Genomic DNA, 24,402 nt, shown 5'->3' with positions numbered 1-24,402 from the left:
CTGTGAAGCAACAAGTTAGATAACTGCAAACGTTAATCTTAAGTTAATCTTAAGGGGGGGGGAAACGGATCATTCTGTTACATGACATTTTTGTGCATGTCACGCTACAGAATGATTAACCATGGCGTAAGTTATTCCATTTGCTTTATTCGAAGAAGTATGAACAAAGACAATACTTCCTCTTTTTCTGAGGACATAAAAAGCAACAGCGGCCCAAGAGCAGCAGACCACTCTTGGGATTTCACAGCACACAGGATCCCTCAGAAATCATGCACCTGTACTCAGCATTTCACCAAATGATCGTTTTGAGTTGTTTGGTTATGCTCCTGTGTACTTTGACATCAGGAGGTGAGTATCCTTCTCCTATTGTGCTACATTCTGCAAGCAAATTGACATTTGCACACAATATTTAGGGAAAAATTGTTTCCTTTAAAAAAAAAAAAAAAAAAAGGTCTAATCAGATTGGTAAAATGTTTGTTTTTAGGCATAAACCTCACTAAATTCTTTTAGTTTAAAAAATAAATATATATTTGTCAATGGGTTAAGAAAAATCTACATTAGATATGTTCTCTAAAAAAAAGTCTTAATATCTTTTTCTTCTCAAATAAAATTATCTTGTCTTAAGGATATTTACATATTTTAAAAGGAAAAAAAATGTGATTTTTTTTTTCTTCCAAGTGTTAGACTTTTAACAATGTTAACACCATAAAGAATCAAGAGCTTTTGAAAACAAACAAAATGGGGAAAACTATTATTTTTGGATGTTTTTCTGTCTGTTTTGCAGTGACCTCTCATGACCATAGAAAGCCAATATGCTGCACAAAGGAAAAATTCATGTTACATGAACCAAAGTTCAAAATCAAAAGTTGTCACATCTTTCCAGAAACAAGCACATGTGATGCGGCTGTAGTGTAAGTCAGCTTTGCAACATTCAGAGGAAATCTCTGCTTCTGAACTCTCTTTGTCAAAGAGCATTTTATTGTGTCAATACATGCAGTCTAAATTTACTTGTCTCTTTCATCTTTACAGGTTCGGTGATGCAAGGAAATTGTTGTACTGTATTAATCCTGAGGCCTCATGGCTCAGTAAAAGGATGGAACGTCTACAAATGGTTAGAATTTACAGATTAGTTTTTTTTTTTTTTTTTTTTAAATCTGTGACACAATTTACTGTATACTGGCATATGTATCAAGTAAATGGCCACTTTCTAACCTGTTTTTCTTCTATTCTAATTCAATAGAATAATGTGACATGTGAAGTCGAGAGACAATATTGAACAACACATATGGGGACTACATCTGCAAACTTCACCCAGAACTTGGTCTTGATCAGCCACACCAGCAAGACTTTTCCATTCGTGTCGGTCAGTCAAGCTACACTGTATTCTGTAGTCCTGCTCTAAACCATAAATACACGTGACTCTGCTACGCTGGGGAAAATATGTTGAACATATTTCACAAAGGAAACAATCTGTGGTTTGCTTTCACACTTAGCTGCTGTGCAGTCTGAGTCTGGTTATTCCTTTATCTTTTTATATCAAACTCCTTGTTTTATTTATAATGCTTAACTTATTTACCTTTATTTTCATTTAGAATTTAATATATTACTTGAAGACCTGTTTTTTGTTTAATGTTTAATTTATTTTATTTACTTTTAATTTAACAAAGCAACATATATTTATTTTCCTAATATGGCTATATTATATATATTATATATTTCTATCATCTAAATTATTACAAACATTTCAGTTAAATGTCTTGTCTTGATTTGGTTATGAAAGTTTATTGGATGCAATATGAATGTAAACTTTAATAAAAATCTTTAATAAAAAAAAATGTGGAATCATATTTTTCTCAATCAATTGTAATACAATATAACTAATGTAATTTTATTTATGGATTTCTGCTATTTTCACCTTTGATTAAAGACCAGAGGCCTACAGCAATGAGAAGAGGTGACCGACATTCTAACAAAATGATTTGTAACCATCAGACCATCTAGGGAGGGTCTTTGTGGTATGGCGTGTGAAGTATGACAGATTTAACCCAGAGGTCACACCGACTGTCAGATGAAACAGCAGCGTCATGCGTTTCATTTCTTTACAACACTCTAATTATGGGAACTGTGCATCATCTTCCTCTAGACTAATGACAGTCTAACATGTCTAAGAATTCTCATTTATTTAGGAAACGTTTAGTCTTAAGCTGGGAGAATTGATCTCAGACAAGTCTGACATGTAAGCAATCAGTTCCATGACATTAAAGGTATAACTTAATTAGTGAGAAATTAAGAATAAATAATTAACTTAAAGAAATATAACTAAAAACATATATACAGTATATCTTTTATTATCACATGGCACATCTGAGAACAAAAACATTCTCAGATTATGAAGTACATTTATTCATGACCTCAGAATGATCATGAACTCATCACAACAATATTTCTTCTGTGGACCACAATAGTAGAGTGTTACATATTCCGTGTCTCCCGGACTCCATTTCCCACAATCCTCCTGTTCTCCACACCTGCACTCACTTCCCTCGTCATCTCCCCATCATCACTTATCATCATCACTTGGACTTCCTCATTTGAACTCCCTTTATATTGGACTCACTCCCTTCACTCCTTGTCTTTTCTGAATGTTGTATAGTGTGCATGTTTGCTTCTGTTCTGAGTTTATTCATTAAATACCCATCATTGTGGATATCCGCTTATGCTTTGTCTCTACTGCAACATAGACACGTAACAGGAGAAGAGACCAAAACTGGAGGATATTCAAAAAGGAAGATGGGAATTTTATTGACTTCCTTGCACCCCGAATCTCTCCGGGCGGACGAGATCGGCTTTGCCTTTTGTGGCAGTGGCAGGCCGTTGGAGAGGTATGTGGAGGAGTTTTTGGAGATACGTTATCTGGTGAGCTAGCCTGACGCCATTCTTAATGCTGTGTTTCTGATGGGACTGGACAAGGATGTAATTCGTTATAACGAACCAGCCTGTAATTTCTCTTCAGTTGATTCTCTAAATATAATTCTCCTTTTAAATGGTTCTTAGTATGAAGAAGACAAACTTCTAGAGAACCAGTGTAGTCCTTGTCCAGCCCCATCAGCAGCCTATCGAGCCTCGCCAGCTCACCTCGCCCCAGAACCCTGCACATACCGCTTCAACGGTCCTGCCTACTCCTGGCCACCAGTCGTCGCAGCTGAACCCTCTGCTCCAGCCCTCTCAGAGCCTGCCGCTCCCGTTCCAGTCAGGATTATAATCGTGTATGAGGGGATGGACTGGACCCCTCTCCCAGTATCTCCAGTCCCAGCCGCCACCGAGTACCCATGGGTGGGGGACATGTGGACACTACACATGTGGGTAGGGCTCAAGATCCACCATGGCGGCCCACGGCCCCTGACCTGCCATGGCCTACCGGACTCATGGACCCGTCCTGGAGACCTCCGGTCATGTCCGCCCCTCTCCCTGCACCGGCGTGAGGTCTCCAGGATGCAAAGGGGCAAGTAAAGGGGCATTTCCTAAACCAACTTCCTTCTGTTCTAATTCAATGAATGGTGTAAAATGTGAAGACTGGACTAAATCCTAAACTACAACCCTAAACTGTGAACTTTATCAAGAACTTCAGAAGAATGTTTCAGAATTTATTTTTGCCCATAAAATGAAAGCAAGTGGGGTCATTGACTTTAATTGTATAAAATAAAATAAAAACGATGCAGAGACATTTGAGATGATCGTCATACAGGTTTGGAATTGCATGTATTGTAGGTGATTCATGACAGCATTTTCATTGTGGGGTGAATTATCACTCTAACCACTTTTTGTTCTTTGTCAGTTAATTTTATTATATCTTTAAAAATTTTTTTTTTGAAATGGCCTTTCAGTAGTGGATGTCTTACATGCATATGCCTTCGGAGGCATTTCATTGCTGAAAGTTCAATACCCTACATTGTAATATATTTGCAAACTCCGTTGATATTTATTCATATAATTCATAATACTGTAAATGATGACAGTGTCTTGCATTTCAGAAGAATTTGACAGTTATGGAGAATTGGAGTTTGAGAATATTGTGAAATGGAAAAACTTGCCAAGACTCATGCCATCATACTGACTAGCAAAACAAACCTCTTAGATGAAGAAACAGTAGGGCGTCAGCTCTTCCCTTTTTTTTTTTTTTCTTTTTTTTTTTCTTACAACTGGTCAACGTTACAAGATAAAATATATTTGAATCACTGAATAAAACCACTTTTTGATAGTGTTTTTTTTTTTTGTTTTTTGGTCCTATTATAATTAAAAGCTAGTCGTTTTTATCAGCATACATTGAATTTGTATCAATTAAATGGCTGATAGCAAGGTTAGAAATAACATCCAAGAAGTTCATCAGACAAAGGTCCCCATCTACATTTACATATATTCATTTAGCAGAAGACATTTACACATACCATGACAAATTAATTCACTCCCAATCTAAACTACAAGGAAAACCAGATATGTTGATGAAACCGAACAATGATGAAATCATCTCTAGTACAAACCGTTTAAGTTCCTCTTCATTGACTATTTAAGGCGAACTAGTAAGAGTCTTCAAAATATTCTCTCAGACACAACAAGTGAGAGTTGAAGATCGACTGAGACAATGGAGACACAAAGGATCCTCATGAGGAGTTTGGCTGTTGTGTTCATTGCATCTGTGATCTGGACTATAACAGGTAAAGTGCTTTAAACTGTTTGTATATTATTCTGTCTGATAGAATGATGCAGAACATTGAGGTTTACCTTGTTCTTCTGTATTAGCAGATGCAGAAGGGAAGGGAAAAGAAAATGGGTTCTACACATGCTGTACTGCCGTCTCCACAGTAGAGTTGACTGATCCAGTCATCGGTGTCAGGATACAAAAAGAAAGTCTTCCATGTGTGAAGGCCGTCATGTAAGAATCACAGTTCCTCTAAAGAAAACATGCCATGATTAGATCAACAGCGTCTGATGTTATATTTCTGTGTTTTCATTCTCTGACAGCTTTGAGACTAAACGAGGAAAGTTCTGCATTGATCCTAGACAACCATGGGTGAAGGAGAAAGTTATGCAGTTTATGTAAGTTAAACCCACAAGTGTGGTGAAACACAACACTTTATAAGCTTCTGTTACATATTCTGGTAAGTATTTAGTATGGTGTTCTTGTATTTGTTTTCATTTATTTTATTTTTTTACAGCAGAGCTAAAAAACCCTGACTTCGACTCCAGCACCAGCACCATCCAGCTGAGCACACTCATGTGACAGGATCTACCCAATCAACTTAGAGCTTATGAATCATGAACATCTCAAAGTAAATTCATCTTGAAGTAGTTGTGTTTTGAAACCATTTTTAAAGTTTAAGAGATTGATAAATGGTGTAAAATGTGAAGACTTGACTAAATCCTAAACTACACACTCCTAAACTGTGAACTTATCAAGAACTTCAGAAGAATGTTTCAGAAATTATTTTTGCCCATAAAATGAAAGCCAGTGGGGACCAAAACAATACTGGTCATTGACTTTCATTGTACAAAATAAAATAAAATAAATGAAAATGCTGAGTGCTGAGATATTTTTGAGATGATAGTCATACAGGTTTGGAATTACATGTACTGTAGGTGATTAAAGGATTAGTTCACTTTGAAGTTTACTCACCCTCAAGCCATTGGGTCAAGGTTGACGCACTTGACCCAATTAAAAAATTTCACTACAACTGCTTAAAAGCTTTTTTTAAATTCATGATTAATATTGCATTGCATAATGTGTGCCTATAGACCCTTTTACAGCCCACGTGATCAAATAGTTGCCTAAATTTTGGCAACGGAAGTGGTGTTGTTGCCTATTGGTTTTAACGTGTAAAGTCTTTCAGGGCTCTCAAGTGTAACGCACTGAGCGTGACAGTCACTCATTTCGGTCTTTTGTCACGCACTCCTGCCACACATTGTATTTCTCACGCAGAAAAACTATTTTTCATATATTTAATAATGCCGCTGCTCCGGGCAGGAATCAAGCGTGTCTCCCCTGGAGTAGCCTGCCACTTATCAGCCAATCAAAAAAAGAGGCTACACAGATACAATAGTGCCATTTTCTGATTGGCTGAGTAAGATTTAACGCAACAACCAATGAAAAAAAAAAAAAAGCATATCCTGGAATTGTTAACCATTATCCTCGTTCACCCACAGAGGAAACCACTGGAGCTCTGAGCATCACTTTGAGCACAGAATAAGTCATGATTTGACACAAACAATGACAACTTGACCGCTGTTATAGAATGTTTCCCAGATAATCAGCATCAGTTTTTCATGAGTGTCTGAACTTAGTCAACCGTTTTACAGCCTGTTCACTGAAAACACCTGCTCAGTAGTCTAGACCTAGTTATATTTTCGTTATCACACGATGACTGACATTTTGTCACATTAAACATCTCTCTCCAAATAGGCTTAATAATTTTATTAGCACTAAATAAATTATAGTGTATTACATCATTGATGTTATTGGTCACTTTAAAAATCATGTCATTGTTGTTGGATATTTGTCATTCTTGCCTATCTTTAAAACTTGAGAGCCCTGGTTTATGTATATATATCTGGCCACTGTATTTGGCCATCTTCTAACGTCTTCTATCCACTCGACTACACAAATCTGATAGCCGGATACCATTTGATAAATTCAACTTTTTAAAATAACTTTATCTGTCTGTGTTGCTTAATCCGCTCGCGAAGCTGTAGATATATGTCACTTTCGGAGTTGCTAACACGTTAGAACCTATGGGGAACAACACCACTTCCGTTGCCAAAATGCGCGCGCATACGTTGCTACGTCATCATTGTGTACAAACAGTAAAAGGGTCTATACAAACTGACACCTGACAACCTTGATTTGAGTACTATGCGTGCACAGAGCCAGATTTTTGCGTAGTTTAGAGTGACAAATCGTACCAGCATACGTAGTTCAATACCCCACTGCTTAGTGCAATATTTTGCAAACTCAGTTGATATTTATTCATGTACTGTAAATGAAGTCAGTGTCTTGCATTTCAGAAGAATTTGACAGTTATGGAGAATTGTAGTTTGAGAATATTGTGAAATGGAAAAACATGAACCATGTGATCCCACTGAATAGCAAAACTACCTAACAAACCTCTTAGGTGAACAAACAGTAGGGCGTCAGCTCTTCCTTCCTTTTTTTTTTTCTTACAACTGGTCAACGTTACAAGATAAAATATAGCTGAATCACTGAATAAAACAAAAACACTTTTTTGATACATGTCCTATTGATATTTTAAAAAATAACTAGCTTTTTTCAGCATACATTGAATTTATGTCAGTTAAATGACTGATGGCAAGGTTAGAAATTAAATATCATCCAAAAAGTTTATCAGAGGTCCCCATCTACATTTACATACAGTTGCAAGAAAAAGTATGTGAACCCCTTGCAGAATCTGTGAAAATATGAATAATTTTAACACATTCAGAGAGATCATACAAAATGCATGTTATTTTTTTGTTTAGTACTGTCCTGAGTAAGATATTTTACATAAAAGATGTTTTACATTAAGTCCACAAGACAAGAAAATAGCTGAATTTATAAATATGACCCAGTTCATAAGTATGTGAACCATTGATTCTCAATACTGTGTGGTTACCTGATGATCCACGACTGTTTTCATGTTTTGTGATGGTTGTTCATGAGTCTCTTGTTTGTCCTGAGCAGTTAAACTGAGCTCTGTTCTTCAGAAAAATCCTCCAGATCCTGCAGATTCATCAGTTTTTTTCACCCCCCGGCTCTCAATGCATCGTGTTTCCTTCTGGAGCATCAGTGAATTTTTGAACCTTTTTTAATAGTTGTGTTTGAGTCCCTCAGTTGTCCTCAGTGTGAAAAGATGAATCTCAATATCATACAGTCACTGCTGGAAAGGGTTTAAATATGCAAAGATGCTGGAAAACTGATGAATCTGCAGGAGCTGGAGGATTTTTCTGAAGAACAGAGCTCAGTTTAACTGCTCAGGACAAACAAGAGACTCATGAACAACCATCACAAAACATGAAAACAGTCGTGGATCATCAGGTAACCACACAGTATTGAGAATCAATGGTTCACATACTTTTGAACTGGGTCATATTTATAAATTCAGCTATTTTCTTGTCTTGTGGACTTAATGTAAACATCTTTTATGTAAAATATCTTACTCAGGAGAGTACTAAACAAAAAATAACATGCATTTTTGTGTGATCTCTCTGATTTTGTTAAAATGATTCAAATTTTCTCAGATTCTGCAAGTGGTTCACTTTTTTTTTTTTCTTGCAACTGTATATTAATTTAGCAGAAGACATTTACACATACCATGACAAATTAATTCACTCCCAATTTAAACTACAAGGAAAACCAGATATGTTGATGAAACAGAACAATGATGAAATCATCTCTAGTACAAGCAGTTTAAGTTCCTCTTTACTGACTATATAAGGTGAACTAGTAAGAGTCTTGAATATATTCTCTCAGACACAACAAGTGAGAGTTGAAGATCGACTGAGACAATGGAGACACAAAGGATCCTCATGAGGAGTTTGGCTGTTGTGTTCATTGCATCTGTGATCTGGACTATAACAGGTAAAGTGCTTTAAACTGTTTGTATATTATTCTGTCTGATGGAATGATGCAGAACATTAAGGTTTACCTTGTTCTTCAGTCTCAGCACATGCACAGAAGAACACGGTTCCGAGGGTGAACACATGCTGTAAGGCCGTCTCCAGAGTAGAGTTTACTGATCCAGTCATTGGTGTCAGGATGCAAAAACAAAGTCTTCCATGTGTGAAGGCCGTCATGTAAGAATTACAGTTCCTCTCTAAAGTAAACATGTCACAATTAGAGATCAACAGCATCTGATGTTGTATTTCTGTGTTTTCATTCTCTGACAGCTTTGAGACTAAACGAGGAAAGTTCTGCATTGATTGGACACAACCATGGGTGAAGGAGAAAGTTAAGCAGTTTTTGTAAGTTAAACCCACAAGTGTGGTGAAACACACCAGAATATGTAACAGAAGCTTATAAAGTGTTAAGTATTTAGTATGTATTTAGTATTTTTTTTTACAGCAGAGCTAAAAAACCCTGACTTCGACTCCATCACCAGCACCATCCAGCTGAGCACACTCATGTGAGAGGATCTTCCCAATCAACTGAGGGCTTAAGAATCATGAACATCTCAAAGTAAATTCATCTTGAAGTAGTTATGTGTTTTGAAGCTATTTTTAAAGTTTAAGAGATTGATAAATGGTGTAAAATGTGAAGACTTGACTAAATCCTAAACTACACACTCCTAAACTGTGAACTTATCAAGAACTTCAGAAGAATGTTTCAGAAATTATTTTTGCCCATAAAATGAAAGCCAGTGGAGTCCAAAACAATACTGGTCATTGACTTTCATTGTACAAAATAAAATAAAATTATTTTATTACCCTATTAGTGATAGGGTTCAATAAATATGAGCTGAACAAAGTGCTTCCATCCACATCCATCCATCATACTCCACACGGCTCCAGAGTGTTAATAAAGGCCTTCTGAAGCAAAGCAATGTGTTTGTGTATAAAAATATCCATATTTAATATTCATATACATCCATATTGGAAGCACTTGACCCAATTCAAAAATTTCACTACACCTGCTTAAAAGCTTTTTTTAAAATACATGATTACTATTGCATTACATAATGTGTGCCTATACAAACTGACAACCACAAGTGAATCGCATTCAATTATTTACAGTTTTTTCCAATTGCTAACACACTAAAATGACATTCACAGCACAATTATTTAAACTGACACACAGAGAGCAAAACTTCTTCTCAAATCTCCAAAAGTCTAAACACCTTTTCTGTTTTACACACATTTTGCATTTCAAAATAGCACTTTTTAAATTCACTAAATACAGTTCTCTGCATAAGACACAACAATCTGACATAAAGTCACATGTTTGCCATTTCAAAACACTGCCATTCAAAATGACACTACATGAGCTAATTGGCCAATTACATGTGCTACCTGGCCAAACACCTCAGTGGTTAATTGTTAACACTTCAATCAGGATGTAAGCACTATGAAAAGACCACAGGTGAGAACCTTTTTTTTTACAACAACAATGGAAGACATTGCAGAGAGAGGAAGAGGAAGAGGAAGAGGGAGGTTGAGAATAAGAGGGGGAGGAAGAGTGAGAGGTAGGGGTAGAGCAGGTAGAGGAGTTCATGGCCAAAGAAGACAAACACTTTCAAATGAAATCAGAGCAACCTTAGTAGATCATGTCATCAACCATGGGTTGACAATGCGTGAGGCTGGACAGAAAGTGCAGCCAAACTTGATCCGTTTTACTGTCGCCTCTGTCATCCGGACCTTTAGACTGGAGAACAGGTATGTAACCAAAATTTCATGTAGTACACATGTAGTATACCCCATGTCATAGTGTATCAGTTGGGTGACACCTGTTTACTTAGTGTATGACATCAGCCATTCATGAACTGTACAAGTTTCCTGTACAATGTACTCTACTGTGGGGGAAAATATTTAGGCTGCATTGTCCAAGCCCTATATATATTTTTATTTTATTTTTTCTAAAGGACTGAGAGACGACACCATGGTGGAGGAAGGGGCCAAATGTTCACCGGGGTACAGGAAGCTGCCATTGTAAACTTGGTTTTGGAAAATAATGAAATCAGATTACGAGAAATTCAAAGCCACATCATCCAAGACAACACCTTATTCAACAACATTCAACGAGTCTGTCCACATTGGCTCGCATTCTCAAGCGAAACCAAATCAGAATGAAACAACTTTATAAGGTGCCGTTTGAGAGAAACTCTCAAAGAAACAAAGAGTTCAGACGAGCATATGTGGATGTAAGTACTATATTGACTGCAGTACACTACACACAACATTGTTTCCCAGTGTACTGGATAACACCATATTGAGTGATTTTTGTTCTTTGTTTTCAGGGAGTACTGGAAATGGATGCTCATGCAATCCCACATGAGTTCATCTTTATAGATGAGGCTGGGTTCAACTTAGCAAAGACCAGAAGAAGAGGGAGAAACCTCATTGGCCACAGAGCCATTATAGATGTTCCTGGCCAACGTGGTGGGAACATCACAATGTGCGCTGCCATCTCCAATATGCATGGTGTCCTCCACCGTCATGCCAAACTTGGACCATACAACACAGCCCATATTCTCACATTTCTGGACAGACTTCACAACATTCTCATACCACCAGAGCGTATGAATGATGCAGACCATCAAAGAAACCGGTACGTTGTAGTATGGGACAACGTGAGCTTTCATCGTGCAGCCTCAGTCCAAAACTGGTTTGCTGACCACCCAACATTTCTCGTGCAATACCTCCCACCATACTCACCATTTCTGAACCCCATAGAAGAATTCTTTTCGGCATGGCGGTGGAAGGTATACGACCGGCAGCCCTTTGTGCGCATGCCTCTTGTGCAGGCCATGGAAGAGGCATGTGATGAGATTGATGAGTGCCTTATCCATCCCTGAATTGCACCCACAAGGCGCTTCTTCCCTCGATGTCTGGCAAGGGAAGATATTGCCTGTGATGTTGACGAGGCGTTGTGGCCAGACCCGGCTGTGCGGCAAGATGCTGCCTAATAATTTTTCTTGCCTTTTTTTTTTTTTGTTTTTTTTACTGTAATATATTTTTTTTCAGAAATTTTCTTTTTCAGTTTACTTTTTTTGTAAGAATATTTTTGTTCAGTCCCATGTAAATATATCTGCTGTGCTTATGTTGTACTGACTTGTTTACTGTAGTGAAGGAAAAAAAATAAAAATATTGCAACAGCATGTGTGTGTATCTGCAAATATTTCTGTGCATGTGAACAATCTGATACATATTTTAGTATTATGGCAAAGCATACTAAAGATGGGGGTGCTTTTCATTATGCCCAACAGTGTGTAGGTGGTTAGGCAAAAATCTGGTAATATGAATGAAGTGTGTGCCAGTTCATGCAAAAGTTTGATTTTGATAATGCTCTGTGTAGTTTCGGTTGCAGTGCTTCATTTTGCAGGATATATGAGGTATTTTGCAGTTTGGGTGTGTGGTTTTGTGAATTGTGTTAAGTGTTTTGATAAAACCAGACTAGTTTGAAAAATTGTGTGTTAGCAATTGGAAAAAACTGTAATATGAACTAAAATATTTTTTTTGTTTGCAATTTCAAGTAGGCTATATTTACATACTACGACTAAACTGACAGTCCTTTATACAGGTTTTGTAATGAAAACTAATCTAAAATTAACAAACCTTTAGAAAAAAGTAAAAACATTGGGTTAAATAATTAAATTAAATAATTAAAATAATTATTCCAATATCCAAATATTATACTAAATCCCACAGAAAAAAGGGTGTCTATTTGTAATGTAAAAACACGGGTGGATAATTCAAAATGCTTTCTGACAGAAAAATAACACAAGCAAGAACAAATTTTAAACCAAACATGTCAATTTTCATTTTACAATGAACTTCCCTCTCTTTGTGTGCACATTTGTTTATGAGAGAGTGCTCACGCAGCACTGAGGCAACGGTACTTTTAAATGCATCAGTAACTAATATGCTAGTTTTCATACATCTCGAAATTCAACAACTTAAATCTCGAGATGGTTTTATTTTTTTTATTATTGCTTGGCCCTAATCCTCTTCCTTAGTTAGAAGTAAAGTACTGCCCTCGCTTGAGAATTCAGTCACTGTCAGACGGCGGGAGCAGAAGAAAGGAGATCGAGCGGATTTTGTGTTGCAGTTGATTTGCAGTCTCTTTTTAATGTTAGGCCTTATGCATTAATTTTGTCAGTCACCCAGTAGCGTGTTTACCCACCATGCAAAGCACGCAATTGCATGGAGCCCTGTGGGGCCCCTGCGATTTCTCCCAAGGGGGACCTGTAGTCTATGTGATATACAGGTATATGCCATATACGAGGTAAGGAAAAGGATTTCCATATCCCCACTTAAAAAAAGTGCGAGGACATGGATTTGCCGCTCTTTAATGTAGCGTGACAGATCACTGTTGCGCCTCAGTTCAAGAGAAGCGGCAGCCTGAAGCACACGTGAACTGATCCTCTCCTCCGCTTTAATACCAGATACAGTGTGAAATAAACATGAATGAACATCTAAATGTATGTTAAAAGATACAGTACAACTTACCAAAATCCGTATAATGTCTTGTGTAATCGCTCAATCAGCATTTGTAAACAAACAAACGTAACGTCACATTTACATAACGAAGGTAGACGAGTGCAGATTCACAATAATAAACAGGGTTTAATTCAACAAGCAGGTAGAAACGAAAAAGTGTGCTCACACATAAACAATAACCGACAATGAACATAGAACAGACAAGAACTTAGGGTGCGTTCACACTTGTCATGTTTGGTTCGAACCCTGGTGCGATTGCTCCGTTAGTGCGGTTCATTTGAACATATGTGAACGCTGCCATCCGAACCCTGGTGCACACCAAACAAGCGGACCGAGACCGCTAAAAAGATGCGTCTCGGTCCGCTTCCAAACGAACTCTGGTGCGGTTCGAATGATATATGAACGCAACACGGACCAAAGACATGTAAACGAACCAAAAACAGGAAGACGAGACCCTAAAAAGGACAGAATCCTCACGCATGTCAGTTTTTCTCGTCATAGTCGCGAGTTTGCTCATCACAGACATCAGACGCGCGTCTCCACGCAGCAGATCGTTTGTGTGTGTGACGGATGGATTCCCGCCGCTGTTTTCACGAGTTCCCAGCTGGCCAAAATACCATCACATGCAGGCTACGCACACACAACGAACGCATTTACCTCAGCAAACAGCATTGTTTTGGATGTTCAGTAAGTTCCGTTTCAAAATAGGCAATACGTCATAAAATCCGACCAATCTCATTGTGAATGTATCCCTGTGCCTTTAGGTTCGGTGATAAAATTGCCAATCTGAACGCTAACGGGACAAGGACTAAATGTTTTTTTTTCTTCTTTGGTCCAGACCAAATGAACCAAACGAACCGAACTACAAGTGTGAACGCACCCTTAAATACACAGAAAAATGACTACTAAACGGAAACAGCTGACAAAACTTGACTAATTAGAAACCATAGTGACTAACGAGGGCTAATGCAGACAAGCCAGGACTGTGGCACGTTCAATCTCAAACCGGTGCTCAACGTTTTGCTACGTTTTCCGGGTTGAACCATAGACTGTAAAAAAAGATGGACGACGCGACGTCGCTTCCTTCCATTGTATTGAACTGAAGCCAAAATGGGCTGATGAATGGGCGCTGACACGTTACGCAATACGTCAAAAAAAAAAAAGTTTGGAGCCTGGGCATGCGCAGAAGTAATCGTCCGTTGAGCCGGAGGCGGAGTTGCGATATCAAACTTCCGCCCAGACGACTGCGTCATCATTCATGTATTTTAAATAGACAATAAAAATTATACACAATTTAAAAGTCTACCTATAAAATAATAGGTTATTCTGTTTCTAGAGCAATAATATTTTTGAAACAGCAAATTCAGTAGATAAAATCAATATAATATGCCACTAGAAACAACTCTAAATCGTCAGAAACGGTCCTGCCATTTTAAATCAAGTTCAACTAACGTTACAGGAGATCGATTGCTGTAATTAGAGTAAGCTATCATTAGTTTTGTCCTGCTAATTATTATTTTATACCCATAAAAATAATAAGTAACTGCCAGATAACGATCACCTGCTTTTTCCCGACATGGTTAACATTAGGTGTGTTATCTTAACTAATAACATTTATTAATTAGCTTATAACGCCCACATTTGATGTTACAGAAAAAAAGTTCAGTGATCCGTCAGATCCTGTAGGTCGGTTAGTACAGTTTACTGCTGAACAACTCATTTTGTTGGTGTTAATGACAAAGAAATCGAAAATTAACAGTTAGTTAATACATCTTCAATCTCCCCTCGAAGCTCCGACAGTCCTCAGACAACCTGTCAATCAACTTCGAATCATGACGACACGCCCCGTTTTTATAGAATCAAATTGCTAGCTAAAATCTAAATCATCACAAAAACGAACAATTGAATATATATCAGTGTGATAACAACTACCTTAAATGACCAAAACCATCTTTCAGAAAGTTTTATTTGAAGCAGACTTTATTTTTAAGTTTTCACTGAAGTCTCATTCGACTGCATTGAGAGGGCGGGGTTTATGACCTGTACTGCATCCAGCCTCCAGGGGGCGATCAAAGAGCCCGTGGCTTCACTTTTCAGAACGTATGAGACACACCCGGGTTGAACGCCATGTTTCCTGTAAACGGTCTGCAACGGTGTGCAACGGGTTTGAGATGCGTTTTCTCTTGTTTGGTGGGTGTGTCAGAAATGCCAGTCCAATCAGTGGCAAGATGTATAGCCTAAACCACGCGGTATTAAAGAGACAACTCACACAATGGGTATTAATGTAACATAAAAATACTATACTTATATATTTTGCTCTTGTATTGTGATGTGACACTTTAATAAACTTTTCTATAATCAGAGGAGTATAGTTGGTAAATATTACAATATCATATATATAGATCACAACAACAGTGATCAGCAATAATGATAAGCCTATACAAACAATAAAAATAATATAAGTTAGATCAACACTGTCTCGGAGGTAAGAAGTGGATTATCCTTCACCTGAAATGTTTGTCTTTTCATCATGAAGTGAAATTCAAATGTTGTATCACAATAATTAGAAGTTTCCACAAATCCCTTAACTCGATTAGGTTGTTCTCTTTTATTCTGCACGGCAAGGGCAGTGACTGTAACATTGAGCGCATTTTGTAGTATTAAACACGTATTTATAACGATTTAATCAGGCTCCGAAAATACCTCAAAAAGAACACAAGGAATGGCCTTCTCAGCTGCCATAGTTTCAACTCTTGCGTCATCAGAACAGGGTGTTCAATGCGCCACCATTTCTGTTTCCGCAGCCCTGAACTAAACTGAACATGTGACAAGTAGGCCTATTATAACTTTATTATTATAAAAATTTCCCTAAGTTTGTATACAAATCAGTTCATTTTAACCTTCAATATTAATGTAGTAGCCTACCAACTGATTCCCATGTATATTTTACAGCATTAGTTGAGAGATTTTTTCTTGAGAAAATCTGCCATGTACTGTACCTGATATACAGCATATCCAAAGTAACTGAAATCGAATCGAATTGCAAGCTTCTCTCAAAATGCATAACTATGATGACAGACTGGCAGGAAATGTTGCAAAACAGAAAAGAAGGTCCAAACAGGGTGATATTGTGACATACTGATAAGCCTCATCTTTCACTCTTAAATGTGAACCTAGACTGGGTAAACCCAGCCTGATCTGCCGGCGATTTGATTTCGCCCGGCAACTCAGTCTGGAAACCTGTACATTCATTTCTGCTGCATCTGTTACACTTTTGCAGGAACCAATCACGGACTGGCTTATCCACCTTGCTCGCTATTGGCGGGTACAGAGCTCTTTCTATGGCTCTAGGTGGGTATAACACAATGACGTCTCTCGCACGACCGTCAATCCAATTCCTTTTAACCTCTCGACGATACTAAATGACTTCTTTAGTTTAGCAAACAAATTGCTCAACTGGGTGTAAATATCACTAACTTTCATGTTTTTTTGCACAACCTGCAAAAATCGCTCGATGCCATTGCTGCTTCTGCAAACCGCTGATCAATGCAAACCAATACAAACTAAACCTGTCTGGAGTTTTCGCATCGCTCTGCAAAAGTATGTCACCCGGATCGTTGATCTGATTGGTTGAAGGACTATCCAATTGTGTGAATAATGCTCGTTGATCACGCCTCTTGTGCAGTAGGAAATACATAGCAAACTCCCCAGACCAATGTTCAATTTTAAATTGAGCTTGGTCTGGTGATAGCCAGACTACCAGGGACCATATTCATGTAAAATCTAAGGCTAAATGTAGATCTTAACTGACTGAGCTGGTGATTGACACTAAACAGTAGAAAATCAGTCCAATCTCTCAAGCTGTAAATTGTTGTGTTAAGCCGAGTTCAGACTGCACGATTTTAGTCCTGATTTTGGCTCGCCGACAGGTTTTGAGAAATCGCCGACAAATGCCCGAAATCCCAGGAAAATCGGTGCTCGTTCATGCGAGTGACAATCACGCAGTGTGAATAAGCAAAGACGTGATCTGAGAGAATCGCAGACGAGTTGCTGACACCCGTGAGATATTTGGCATGCTAAATATCTGGACCTGTCGGCGATTCAAAATCCTGCTGTGTGAAAAGTGTTCTGACTGAAAACTACATCGGCGATGACCGACAGCCAATGAGAGAGCAAGATACAGAGCAGCGGGGAGGAGTTATAGACCACTCTTGTTGCAGAACACACAATCCTTGTTCCTCGCATCTCCCCAACCATTTCCTCCTCGATATTCTTCTTTTCTTTTTCTTGTTTTCGCTGCAAATCAGCGCACAGGCAATTCGTATTGCAAGCTTCTTGCGGGCTACCATTTTTAATAATAATCCCAGTCTCATGTGAGAACTCCGGTCTTGCACGTGTGATATCGCGTTGTTTTCTTGTCACATCTCGCGTGTGTTTGGTTGTGAAACGTAGTTTGCGTGCCAGACAGAGTTGTCGGCGATTCTTCCTATTGTAAAGTCATGCAGTGTGAAACCTTTTGTCGCCGATCCATTGTGCAGTTTGAACACAGCAGCGACTGAATGCTGGCCAAGATAGTCATGCAGTGTGAAAAGAACAGTGACCCGACTACTTTGAAAATCATGCAGTCTGAACTAGGCTTTAGCTGTTGAGTTGTTATAAGTATAATGCTTATAATAAATTGACCTGTTGATAACATACACATAATCAGTCTTTCAGAAAAAGATCAGTTGCCTAGATCAGTTGCATACCATATGCATTAGTGAGTGTGGTGGTGCTTATGGGGTGTTGCTCTGGGAAGGGTGAGTATGAGGCTGGAAGGGGAAAAAAATTACAGTATAATCACTACAAATAATACGGGGACGTGATCGCAAGGCACCATCCCGGAGATCCCCCATAATATGGCTATTTGATTAAATGAACCTAGCTCTATGATTGGTCGAACTCTTTTTCTTTTGCTTGATTTGAGTACTATGCGTGCACAGAGCCAGATTTTTGCGTAGTTTAGAGTGACAAATCGTACCAGCATAAGTAGTTCAATACCCCACTGCTTAGTGCAATATTTTTGCAAACTCAGTTGATATTTATTCATATCATTCATAATACTGTAAATGATGACAGTGTCTTGAATTTCAGAAGAATTTGACAGTTATGGAGAATCGGTGTTTGAGAATATTGTGAAATGGAAAACCTGACCCACGCGATCCCACTGACTAGCAAAACTACCTAACAAACCTCTTAGGTGTAAAAACAGTAGGGCGTCAGCTCTTCCTTTCTTTTTTTTTTTTCTTAACTATGGGTCAATGTTACAAGATAAAATATATTTGAATCAGTTAATAAAACAAAAACACTTTTTTTTATACACTGTCCTATTAGAATTTTAAAAATAACTATCTTTTTCAGCATGCATTGACTTTATGTCAGTTAAATGACTGCTGGAAAGGTTAGAAATTAAATATCATCCAAGAAGTTCATTAGACAAAGGTCCCATCTACATTTACATATATTCATTTAGCAGAAGACCTTTACACACATATGACAAATGACTTCACTCCTAATCTAAACTCCAAGGAAAACCAGATATGTTGATGAAACAGAACAATGATGAAATCATCTCTAGTACAAACAGTTTAAGTTCCTCTTCATTGACTATATAAGGTGAACTAGTAAGAGTCTTGAATATATTCTTAGACACAACAAGTGAGAGTTGAAGATCGACTGAGACAATGGAGACACAAAGGATCCTCATGAGGAGTTTGGCTGTTGTGTTCATTGCATCTGTGATCTGGACTATAACAGGTAAAGTGCTTTAAACTGTTTGTATATTATTCTGTCTGATGGAACGATGCAGAACATTGAGGTTTACCTTGTTCTTCAGTCTCAGCACATGCACCACAGGTGGAGTACTCATGCTGTACTGCCGTCTCCACAGTAGAGTTTACAGATCCAGTCATTGGTGTCAGGAGGCAAAATGAAAGTCTTCCATGTGTGAAGGCCGTCATGTAAGAATCACAGTTCCTCTAAAGAAAACATGCCATGCTTAGAGATCAACAGAGTCTGATGTTATATTTCTGTGTTTTCATTCTCTTTGACAGCTTTAAGACTGAACGAGGAGAGCTCTGCTGTGATCCTAGACAACCATGGGTGAAGGAGAAAGTTATGCAGTTTATGTAAGTTAAACCCACAAGTGTGGTGAAACACACCAGAATATGTAACAACACAAGCTCATAAAGTGTTGCATATTTAATATAGTATTCTTGTATTCACATAGTTTTTTTGTTTGATTTGTTTTGTTTTACAGCAGAGCTCAAAGAAACAAACACCAGACCTCCACTCCACCACTAGCATCATCTATCAGTGAGCACACTCATGTGACAGGATCTACCCAATCAACTGAGAGCTCATGAATCATGAACATCTGAAAGTAAACTCATAATGAGAACACATCTCTTAAGTAGTTTTAAAAATATTTCTAAAGTTTAAGAGATTTCGCTGTTGTATTTCGAACATTTTTAAAGTGACAGTTAGTAATTTGAGTATATTTATATTTTGTCAAATACATATGATGTTATGCAATGTGACAGTGACAGTTGCTAATTTATTCAGTTTATTCAGAAACTGAATGATAATGAAACTGTTTTAGAACAAATGTGTGTAATAAAAATATGCATATATTGTGTTTCACACGGAAATATATTTCACTCATTGTACTGGAAATGAACCTGTGTGAAGAAGGGTGATGCAAGTCTGAGTGAATGTCAAACTGATTTGTATGAGAACAAACACGGAAATTTTTGTCAGTTGAATATGCAAAAGAACGAGCGCAATCTGAAACTACAAATAAACAATGATCAGCAACTTCTGGTTTTGCATGTGGTTGATGTTTCTGAATGTGTGCAAGAGGTCCTCTGTCAGGAATGAAGACACCTTTTCTCTGTAGCATCTTTATTCTCTCGTTCCCTCATTCCTCTTCCTGCTCGTGTTGGTACGTCTTGTGAACTTGAGTCCTTGAATCCCTCCTTTCCTGTTAAAAAAAGAAAAAGAAAAAAGAAAAGAAAAACGAACATGATTTTCTCAACGAATTTGACAAGCCTAACATATCAGCCTCCACATGTCAAAAAGCATTTTGAACATCTCCAGCATAATTTATAATTACCCCAAAATCAAACATAGTTCACCCCTCACGCTCATTACCACATCTGTCAAAAACTCAGGCAGGCTGACGGTTGGAATATTAGAACTAAAAACAACAACATAACACACTCATGGGCATCAATCACATCACTGAATAATTGCCAGCTAAGAAATAAATAATTATTACCTTATGATCTATCCGTTTTAAAATGCACATGAATATCACAACATCAATGTCTGTCGTTATAATCAACATAATATTGAAAATAGGTGATAATAGTGGGACATTCTTTTAGCTTCAAGTTTTTTATGTTCCAAGGGTTCATTTTTATTCAAACTAACACATTTTTTACTTCAATCATATGAAGGTCACATTAAAACTGTCTTAGAGATTTTTCAAGATAAACACATCATGTGAGAAGTTGTGGAAATGAGCATGTGGTTGAAATGTTTCTGAGAAGAAAAAAAAATCCACAGAATTAAAAGTGCTCATAGTTGAAGAAACACCCGGATATAGATGTTATAGATAAATATAAAAGAACTACAGGGCATCAAATGACACACACATCAGAAACTCAACACATCAGCTTCAAGTTGTGTTTTCACCTGCAGAAAAATAATAAAGGAGGTATTTGTGTCATTTTTTTTCCCCAAGGGGGGGATATATTGGTTTCTCATAAATTATGCTGACGGGTAAAACTGACTGTATTGTGGGTGAGAGGTGTGAATGCTTGTGAGGGTAAATGATCACTTGATGCAATGCTTTCAAAAAGGTTGTGGTAAGTTTGTGACGCATTATTTCAACTGCCTGCTACGGTCTCTTAAAAAGACCTCCTCATAATAACATACCCACATTATCAACACCAACTAACTGACCAACACTCCTTTGATCTGGACATAAAGAGCTATGGCCTGGACTTCTAGATTAATCAGCATCGCTGTTCTGATCACCCTCATTGGATGCTTCACTGGTGCACTGGGCAACTGTAAGTAACTAAACATGTAGTATACATTATGCTGATAATGAGAAATCTTATGAAGGTCCCTAAAACTGCAGATTTCACACTGCTGTGATCATGAATTCGACTGGTTTGTCACATGGGGTTTGCAGGCCACTCTTACTGGTTAGAGATGCAAAGGAAGTCAATATCCTGTCTTGTAAAAGACCATATAAAAGGACTCGAGTCTGGATAGCACCTGCAAAACAGAATCTATCCTGCAGACATCTTCTTCTTTTGGTTTTTTTGAACATTTTACGCAAACATCATGCACCTCTGCTGGAAATTAGCTCTGATGATGATGGTTCTTGTGTGTGTTACTGGGCAGCATGTCAACGACTGTAAGTTTTGTTATCATTGGATTGGTTTTTTTGTTTTTTAGGAGTCTTTTGTACTGATTGCTATGGATCTGCTGATTTTAATGAACTTTTTTTTATATTAATACTCCGATTTTGCATTTATGATCCATTTAATTCACACCAACATGCTTTCATAATCCAAAGGCAACCAAAGTCTAACCATTTTCATCATTTACTCATTCTCTTGACTTTCTTCTGTCAATGGGAAGTCAATGGGAAAAAAAACTATTTGGTTATTAATGTTTTTCAAAATATCTTATTTTTTGTTCAGCTGCAGAAGAAAAATTCATACAGATTTGGAACAACATCAGAGAGAATAAAGAATGATATAACTTTCATTTTCATTTCACGGTTTTGTTTTCAATGATGGAGCCCTTATCATGATCAAGATCTTCTTGTTTTCACACATACTGTATACAGTACGCACTGTACAAGTACGTTGGAGATTTCAATCTCTTTTTCTCTTTCAGTTCGTCGGCCCACTAGAGTTGGAGTGACCTGCTGTAAGACGGTGTCGAGGGGAAGAATTCCTCCTGAAATTACACTGATTGGATACAAGCATCAGAATGCTCTGAGTCCGTGTGTGGATGCTATAATGTAAGCTTTCTCGACACAGAGCAGTTTCACAGACGTTACTATGCCTGATATTGTGTTCATTTCAATAGTACTGTATATCTATCCTGCAGATTCTACACAGTGAAGGACAAGTACTGCTCTGATCCAAAAGCGCGCTGGATTCAACAGAGACTGGAAGGTACAACCCTAATATTAATATGACATCTTAATATGATGCTTATGTATTGATAAAAAATAAAAAAAACTCATAATATGATTATCTTTTCTCCAGGTCTGAAGAAGATTGAGGACTGAGCCAATGGAGGCATAGAAGATGCTGCAAAGCTATATATATATCAGTCTATTAAAAGAGAATATATATTATGTTTATTTTACCAAAACAAGTACCATTAGATACCCTTCTAGCTTATGTGAACGTTAAAAGATGTCTCACTTAATTGCTTTGTTTTATATGCTTTAAAATTAAATGCACTTTTGAAAAAAAAATGAAACTGTGCTTGCTTACTTTCATACAAACATTCAGCCTTTTTTCTGTAACAGCTTGGACTGTATTTAATCATATTTAAGCTGAATCATTAAAGAAGTAGTTCACCCAAATATTATTATTATTATTTTTTTTTCACTCCCACGTCATTACAGAACAGTATTACTTTGATCTCTTCTGTGGGATAAGCTACTACATTGATACTTTTGCTTTCGAGTCCTTTTTGAAGTTCATAGATTCAATCCTCATTGACTGTAACTGAATGGAGGGGGGGGGGGGGGGGGTAATTTTTTCCAATTACAAGAGAATATATTGTGGTACAGTAATAGAATGTGCGCCATCTAGTGGAGTAGGTCATGAAATGTAACAGCCAAATAAAGTGTCAACCCGTTTTTACTTGGCTAGCAACTAAACAAATGAAACATGTTATGGGATTCATAAACAGTCAAAGAAAAAATGATGTTAAAAAACAAAAGGGGTAATATTGGGAAGTTATATTATATTATATTAAGGTAACTATGGGCTACAAGTATCTATAATATAATTTAACATGACAGTTTCTCAAAATAAATAAAAAATAATTAAATAAAAATAACATAGGGCCTACTCTAGCAGTTGCACGTATGTAACTAACACACATACACACGCACACATTGTAATACCATGGTACTTTAAGTGTCAGTGTGGTACTCTGTGGCCAGAAACTGTATTTACCTCATTCACAAGACGCTGCACGAGCAGGTGTTGACACTAAAACAAATGCAGTCTTCATCGCAGGGAAACGATATAAGGCGATTCTTCTGCATGTTGTTTCAGTTGATTTTAGGGAAATATTCAGTTCATCTAAAGATCTTTTTTGTTGTCATTTTTTTCAGTTACTGATTTACAGAGTAACACATCGCCCCAAATGCTTCAGTGCCTGAGGGAGTTGCCCAAGCGTGCCGCACAAGTCCTCAAAAGTGAAGCCAAAGCGTCTCGATCGCCCCCAGGTGGTTGGTCCCAGTGTAGGTCATAAACCATGGGACGAAAGATAAAGTAAACAATTAAATTACACTTCAAATATTTTTTTCTTTTTTGTCATTTTTGTAATTTTTATGACACTGATGTAAGTTCAAGTGTTAATTAAAAAAAAAAAAAAAAAAAAAAAGTTTGGTTTTAGTTAGTTATATGATGCTATAAAAAGGGGGGTGTGATGTCATGACAGCTGAAGCAAAGTAGTCTGAGCAAAGTAGTCACTGAGGCACCAATAGACTTTTTTCAGGATTTTCAGAAGGAGATTGGAGCTTTAACTTTAAATTCTACATTTCCAGTAGGGCACTAGGTTGGGTTGACCGACTACAAAGACATCAACATGCTGAAAATACACCAGTACACTACATGATTATAAGGGCTTTCACAGTGCTAGTACCCAGTGGGAGTTCTAAGAACTTAATTCTATGGGAACTAGGTGGTTCCCCGAAAACTATTAGCTCCCCTTGGGTCGTTTTCTAGGGTGCATTCACATTGCCAGTAGGAACTATCAAGTGACATTGTGTTTGAGGTTGACAGTATATGAAAAAACTTTAGTTTTTGATATCCAATGTCTCTAGCTGAGCAGAAATATAATCATGTTTCACTTGGTTTCATTTTCACAACTGTGATTGGTTGGTTTACA

The 24,402-nt window shown here is 37.5% G+C and overlaps 3 protein-coding genes and 1 long non-coding RNA gene across 5 annotated transcripts; all 4 read left to right on the top strand.

The window, feature by feature from the left end:
- Positions 1 to 231: 231 nt before the first annotated feature.
- On the top strand, positions 232 to 1,813 carry LOC137014192 (uncharacterized). Its single transcript, XR_010893813.1, has 4 exons — positions 232 to 348; positions 785 to 911; positions 1,030 to 1,111; positions 1,241 to 1,813. It is a non-coding gene; the product is annotated as an uncharacterized lncRNA (long non-coding RNA).
- Positions 1,814 to 9,140: 7,327 nt separating this feature from the next.
- LOC137013645 (uncharacterized) lies at positions 9,141 to 11,913 on the top strand. The gene is made up of 2 exons (XM_067377600.1): positions 9,141 to 10,901; positions 10,998 to 11,913. Exons 1-2 carry the CDS (start codon positions 10,827 to 10,829, stop codon positions 11,553 to 11,555), a joined length of 633 nt encoding a protein of 210 aa, XP_067233701.1. The 5' UTR covers positions 9,141 to 10,826; the 3' UTR covers positions 11,556 to 11,913.
- On the top strand, positions 9,201 to 20,049 carry LOC137013646 (eotaxin-like). The gene is made up of 5 exons (XM_067377601.1): positions 9,201 to 9,223; positions 18,889 to 18,996; positions 19,076 to 19,199; positions 19,293 to 19,367; positions 19,499 to 20,049. Exons 2-5 carry the CDS (start codon positions 18,924 to 18,926, stop codon positions 19,602 to 19,604), a joined length of 378 nt encoding a protein of 125 aa, XP_067233702.1. The 5' UTR covers positions 9,201 to 9,223; positions 18,889 to 18,923; the 3' UTR covers positions 19,605 to 20,049.
- Positions 20,050 to 21,158: 1,109 nt separating this feature from the next.
- Positions 21,159 to 22,877, top strand: ccl34b.4 (chemokine (C-C motif) ligand 34b, duplicate 4). Of its 2 annotated transcripts, none has more exons than XM_067377602.1 (4): positions 21,159 to 21,317; positions 22,159 to 22,285; positions 22,375 to 22,442; positions 22,536 to 22,877. In XM_067377602.1, the coding sequence occupies exons 1-4, from the start codon at positions 21,239 to 21,241 to the stop codon at positions 22,556 to 22,558; spliced, it is 297 nt and encodes a 98-aa protein (XP_067233703.1). In that variant the 5' UTR covers positions 21,159 to 21,238; the 3' UTR covers positions 22,559 to 22,877. The 2 variants fall into 2 exon arrangements, with proteins under 2 accessions (XP_067233703.1, XP_067233704.1); XM_067377603.1 differs by lacking the exon at positions 21,159 to 21,317 and adding an exon at positions 21,511 to 21,670 and having other exon boundaries at positions 22,536 to 22,876.
- Positions 22,878 to 24,402: the final 1,525 nt, after the last annotated feature.

This window comes from Chanodichthys erythropterus, chromosome 23 (genome assembly GCF_024489055.1).
Source record: "Chanodichthys erythropterus isolate Z2021 chromosome 23, ASM2448905v1, whole genome shotgun sequence".
Classification (NCBI taxonomy): domain Eukaryota; kingdom Metazoa; phylum Chordata; class Actinopteri; order Cypriniformes; family Xenocyprididae; genus Chanodichthys; species Chanodichthys erythropterus.
The sequence above is the reverse complement of the archived record's forward strand: the minus strand, read 5'-3'. Positions and strand labels throughout refer to the sequence as shown.

Bases quoted from the DNA above. Each gene is read 5' to 3' on its own strand.
- LOC137013646 (XM_067377601.1), top strand. From the start codon at position 18,924: ATGGAGACACAAAGGATCCTCATGAGGAGTTTGGCTGTTGTGTTCATT. The intron at 18,997-19,075 runs GTAAAGTGCTTT...CTTGTTCTTCAG, and splicing joins TGTGATCTGGACTATAACAG to TCTCAGCACATGCACCACAG. The intron at 19,200-19,292 runs GTAAGAATCACA...TCTCTTTGACAG, and splicing joins CCATGTGTGAAGGCCGTCAT to CTTTAAGACTGAACGAGGAG.
- LOC137013645 (XM_067377600.1), top strand. From the start codon at position 10,827: ATGAAACAACTTTATAAGGTGCCGTTTGAGAGAAACTCTCAAAGAAAC. The intron at 10,902-10,997 runs GTAAGTACTATA...CTTTGTTTTCAG, and splicing joins TCAGACGAGCATATGTGGAT to GGAGTACTGGAAATGGATGC.
- ccl34b.4 (XM_067377602.1), top strand. From the start codon at position 21,239: ATGGCCTGGACTTCTAGATTAATCAGCATCGCTGTTCTGATCACCCTC. The intron at 21,318-22,158 runs GTAAGTAACTAA...TTTCTCTTTCAG, and splicing joins CACTGGTGCACTGGGCAACT to TTCGTCGGCCCACTAGAGTT. The intron at 22,286-22,374 runs GTAAGCTTTCTC...TCTATCCTGCAG, and splicing joins CCGTGTGTGGATGCTATAAT to ATTCTACACAGTGAAGGACA.